Source organism: Seriola lalandi, unplaced genomic scaffold, assembly GCF_002814215.2.
Source record: "Seriola lalandi dorsalis isolate HSWRI2012SDOR001 ecotype SW California unplaced genomic scaffold, Sedor1 jcf7180002054677, whole genome shotgun sequence".
NCBI classification, from domain to species: domain Eukaryota; kingdom Metazoa; phylum Chordata; class Actinopteri; order Carangiformes; family Carangidae; genus Seriola; species Seriola lalandi.
The window spans coordinates 829714-835036 of NW_019525230.1; the positions used below are offsets into that span (position 1 = coordinate 829714).

At 34.8% G+C, this 5323-nt stretch overlaps 1 protein-coding gene and 1 pseudogene across 2 annotated transcripts in view; both read right to left on the minus strand.

Moving 5' to 3' along the window:
* Positions 1-2547, minus strand: part of LOC111666533 (UDP-glucuronosyltransferase 1A1-like) — a 7850-nt gene extending 5303 nt beyond the window's left edge. Inside the window, exon 1 of the mRNA XM_023421887.2 lies at positions 1406-2547. Coding sequence (XP_023277655.2) covers positions 1406-1963 — 558 coding nt within the window. The 5' untranslated portion in view covers positions 1964-2547. The remainder of the gene's footprint in view (positions 1-1405) is intronic.
* A 2195-nt stretch (positions 2548-4742) lies between these two features.
* Positions 4743-5323, minus strand: part of LOC111666535 (UDP-glucuronosyltransferase 1A6-like) — a 5514-nt pseudogene continuing 4933 nt past the window's right edge. The window contains exons 7-8 of the transcript XR_015438197.1: positions 5278-5323; positions 4743-5159 (exon numbers count right to left, since the gene is read on the minus strand). The exon at positions 5278-5323 is cut by the window's right edge and continues 204 nt beyond it. The product of XR_015438197.1 is annotated as a UDP-glucuronosyltransferase 1A6-like (transcript). The remainder of the gene's footprint in view (positions 5160-5277) is intronic.

Below are 5323 nucleotides of genomic sequence, written 5' to 3' on the forward strand. Positions count from 1 at the left end.
AGTATAATAAGGCATAAAAACGTCAAAAAATGTCATAGTATAGTGAGCCATGATAGCGTCATAGTATAGTAAGCCGTAAAAACGTCAAAAAATGTCATAGTATAGTAACGCATAAAAATGTCAAAAAACGTCATAGTATAGTAAGTCATAAAAACGTCAAAAAATGTCATAGTATAGTAAGCCGTAAAAACATCATAGTATAATAAGGCATAAAAATGTCCAAAAACGTCATAGTATCTTAAGTCATAAAAACGTCATAATATAGTAAGGCATAAAAAGGTCAAAATTGTCATAGTATAATAAGGCATAAAAATGTCAAAAAACGTCATAGAATAGGAAGCCATAAAAACGTGATAGTATAATAAGGCATAAAAATGTCAAAAAACGTCATGATATAGTAAAGCATAAAAATGTCAAAATTGTCATAGTATAATAAGCCATAAAAACGTCATAGTATAATAAGGCATAAAAATGTCAAAAAACGTCATAGAATAGGAAGCCATAAAAACGTGATAGTATAATAAGGCATAAAAATGTCAAAAAACGTCATGATATAGTAAAGCATAAAAATGTCAAAAAACGTCATAGTATAGTAAGTCATAAAAACGTAAAAAAATGTCATAGTATAGTAAGCCATAAAATGTCATAGTATAGTAAGGCATAAAAATGTCAAAAAACGTCATGATATAGTAAAGCATAAAAATGTCAAAAAACGTCATAGTATAGTAAGGCATAAAAACGTCAAAAAATGTCATAGTATAGTAAGCTGTAAAAACGTCATAGTATAGTAAGCCATAAAATGTCATAGTATAGTAAGGCATAAAAATTTCAAAAAATATCATAGTATAGTAAGCCGTAAAAACGTCATAGTATAGTAAGGCATAAAAATGTCAAAAAATATCATAGTATAATAAGGCATAAAAATGTCAAAAAACGTCATAGTATAGTAAGCCGTAAAAACGTCATAGTATAGTAAGCCATAAAACGTAAAAAAATGTCATAGTATAGTAAGCCGTAAAAACGTCATAGTATAGTAAGCCATAAAATGTCATAGTATAGTAAGGCATAAAAATTTCAAAAAATATCATAGTATAGTAAGGCGTAAAAACGTCATAGTATAGTAAGCCGTAAAAACGTCATAGTATAGTAAGCCATAAAACGTCATAGTATAGTAAGGCATAAAAATGTCAAAAAACCTCATGTATAATAAGTCATAAAAACGTCAAAAAATGTCATAGTATAGTACAGTACAGTGCAATCAAACACAGCAATAGCCCAAAAAACACATCCAGAGTAATAGACACAGTCCCAATAAATCTCACACAAATTCAGAAAAGAAGTGCAAGGCGATTGTTTTGTATTTTTAGAGTTAATCCTGATGTTCAGCCTTTGTGTTTGCACTCACCTGCTGTGCCAGATGTGAGATGAGACTGTCATTGAACAGTAGACTCTCTGCAGTTCCATGGATTAAGTCTATAATTTTCAGAATGTGGGAGAATCGTTTCTTTGTCCTCTCCATGAATGACTGTGAAGATTTTTGCATCATGTCTTTATGTGCGGACATCACAGAATCAACATAAGCCCGGTCATAAGGAACAGGATGGATCACAGTGTCGTAGTATTTCCCCGGACCCATCCGTATGCTGACCTCTGGTATCACCACGGTGACCCGGTGTCCACGGCGACCCATTTCTTGGGCAATGGCCTTCATACCCACCCAGTGACTTCCATCCATGGGTACCACCAGCAAGTTACCCAAGAAAGAAGAAGAAGAAGAAGAAGAAGAAGAAGAAGAAGGAGCAGTGTCATTTGCAAGAATGGTGTCACTGGCTTCAGCCTCTTCTGTCTTTGTCTTTTCCTCTGGCCCGGACTTTCCTGCAGCAGACCTTCTCGTCTTATCAGCACCATTCACCTGCATATCCATGTTTAGCAACAGGAACACAAACACTGTTGCTTTCCACATTGTTCTCTCTTCCTCAGTGTCTACACCCCATTGAATCCAACGCAGAGAAAAAAGTGGGGTAAAGTGAAGAACAAAACGGATCAAGAAAACGCCCCCTACTCTGTGCTCTGAATGCTCCTGTAAACCTTTCCCTCCCCTCAGACTGCTCTGTCAGGCTCTGGCTTGTTGAAATTCCTCTGTGAATTAGCAGAGTTGTGTGTGTTCAAAGTCCTCACTTTGACAAAGTGACAATCATTGTCCTCAACAGCTAGCGGTCACTGATATGAGACTGCTAGTGATTTAGTTACTGTGTGATTTAATGGATTGCTATCTGCACATAAAAGGAAGCGCACACAAACCACTGGGTGAAAAGTTCAGAGGGAAGGGTTTTATGGACTGCAGTGGCCTAATCCTATAATTCCCCACTTTTGGCAGTAGGGCCTTTAGCAACTAACGTAGCATGATGCTAACTGCCAGTCATCTGTGATCATGTGTTGTGAAACTAAAGCAGTCTGCCATGTGATGCTGTGCTGGAATTAATCTTTGTCTCCACTGAGATTGAGATATTCTTTCTTTTGGTGCTTTATTTTTATTGCTCAAATGGAAGTAAAAGGAAGATTAGTCTGTTTTCATCACCCCTGTGGATCCTGTGAGTAAAATAAAAATGTGCTGGACCTTTTTGCTGAAGTCTGACTTTTCTCTGTCCATCTCTCCTGGTGTGTAGGACTGCAACGTTGCAGTTGTGCCCAACGACACAGATGACAAATCTGTTAGGAGAAATATGGTATTGTATCAGTCAAGATAACTTTGAGTGTGAAAAACAACAGTCAGTTTTAGTTTTAGTTTATTCATTTAAATGGGACGATTCATTTTATCATAATTCAAATCAAGGGCTGAAGTTTGCATATGGACAGTACGGACATGTCCCTATATATATTTTGGGAGCACAGAAGTGTCCCTACCAATATTTGAGAGAACACATTTGCACAAAAAAAAAACGTCATAGCATAGTAAGGCATAAAATCATAGAAAAAAGGCCATAGTATGATAAATCATAAAAACATGATAGTATAGTAAGGCATAAACACGTTATAGTATGTAAGGCATAAAAATTTCAAAAAACATGATAGTATAGTATGTTAATAAAAATGTCAAAAGACGTCATAGTATAGTAAGGCATAAAAACGTCAATAAAAGTCATAGTATAGTAAGCCGAAAAACGTCATAGTATAGTAAGCCGTAAAAACGTCATAGTATAGTAAGGCATAAAAATGTCAAAAAAAGTCATAGTCTAATAAGGCATAAAAACGTCAAAAAATGTCATAGTATAGTGAGCCATGATAGCGTCATAGTATAGTAAGGCAAAAAAACGTCAAAAAACGTCGTATTATATTGAGTCATAAAAAATGTAAAAAAACGTCATAGTATAATAAGGCATAAAAATGTTAATAAATGTCATAGTATAGTAAGCCATAAAAATGTCAAAACATGTCATAGTATAGTAAGGCATGAAAACGTCAGAAAACGTCATAGTATAGTAAGGCCTAAAAATGTCATCATATAGTAAGGCATGAAAAGGTCAAAATTGTCATAGTATAATAAGGCATAAAAATGTCAAAAAACGTCATAGTATAGGAAGCCATAAAAACGTCATAGTATAGTAAGGCATAAAAATGTCAAAAAACGTCATAATATAATAAGGCATAAAAATGTCAAAAAACGTCATAGTATAGTGAGGTATAAAAACATCAAAAAATGTCATAGTATAGTAAGGCATAAAAACGTCAAAAAACATCATAGTATAGTAAGCCATAAAATCGTCATAGTATAGTAAGGCATAAAAATGTCAAAAAACCTCATAGTATAATAAGGCATAAGAACGTCAATAAACGTGATAGTATTGTAAAGCATAAAAACGTCAAAAATCTTCATAGTATCATAAGGCATAAAAATGTCAAAAAACGTCATAGTATAAGGCATGAAAATGTCAAAAATCGTCATAGTATAGAAAGCCATAAAAATGTCATAGTATAGTAAGGCATAAAAACGTCAAAAACATCATAGTATAGTAAGGCATAAGAACGTCAAAAAACGTGATAGTATTGTAAAGCATAAAAATGTCAAAAAACGTCATAGTATAGAAAGGCATAAAATCGTCATAGTATAGTAAGGCATAAAAATGTCAAAAAACCTCATAGTATAATAAGGCATAAGAACGTCAAAAAACGTGTTAGTATTGTAAGCCATAAAAACGTCATAGTACAGTAAGGCATAAAAATGTCAAAAAAGATCATAGTATAGTAAGGCATAAGAACGTCACATTATAGTAAGTCATAAAAAGTTCAAAACACGTCATGTGTGTATCATGGATAGTCCTGCGTGGTCTTCTCAAACATTTTAACCTTAGTTTCATCATCAGTCCATAATGTGATGTTTTTTTTTGGAGAGCAGAGGCTTCCTCTGTGGTGTACCTTCATGGTTTAGTGATTTTTATTTTTTTGACCCACGACCAGAGATGTTAATCTACTCCAATGATTCCTTTATGCCTCTATGATGGATGCCCATTTCTAGGAAGAGTAGCCACAGAACTAAATTATATCCATTCATAAATGTTTATAGTTTATCTGGATTGATAAATATTTAAACTCTTTGATACTACTATGTAACCCTTTCATGCTTCATGCAGATCAACAATTATAGATCGTAGGTCTTATGAAATCTCTCTTTTGTGAGGCACGTTTAACATTCACAGATGCTTCATGTGAACAGCAGACCCAAAGCTTCATTGACTGGACTCCAGTTTTGATAACTCCTTACTTCAATTAGCTTTTATTGATGTTATTAGCTGAGGGGTTCACATACTTTTTGGAACATACACTGAATGAACACTGAATGTTTGAATGATGTTTTCAGTATGGACAAGAACAATACAATTGTAGCACCATGCTAGTCTCGTTTCCTCTTCCTGCTCAGTTTGTGGAAGCATAGCTTCATGCATTTTATTATCAAAAAGCCAAAAATCAGAACTACGCTAGCTAGTAGCGCTATTACATCCAGGCAGAAGTACTGGATCCAGTTGAGGTCAATGCCAGCAGGTTTAAGATGTTTAGCCCCTTTGTGGCGCATCACATACTCTGTCCAGTACACTGATAGGTCGAGTGGCTCAACTGGCCGGTCTTTATGGAGAGCTGACAGCTTCTGCACATCTTCTTTATACCTGGACACACACAAACAGACCAGGAGAGTTTAAGAACACAACACCAGAATATCGTCACCTTCCTAAAATAATGGCCTAAGTCATGTTTTGACAAAAATGTTTTTTTTGCCTAAATCACCCCCTCATGATGCTGGCCACCTCTGGTAAAATCGCCTGAATCCTCA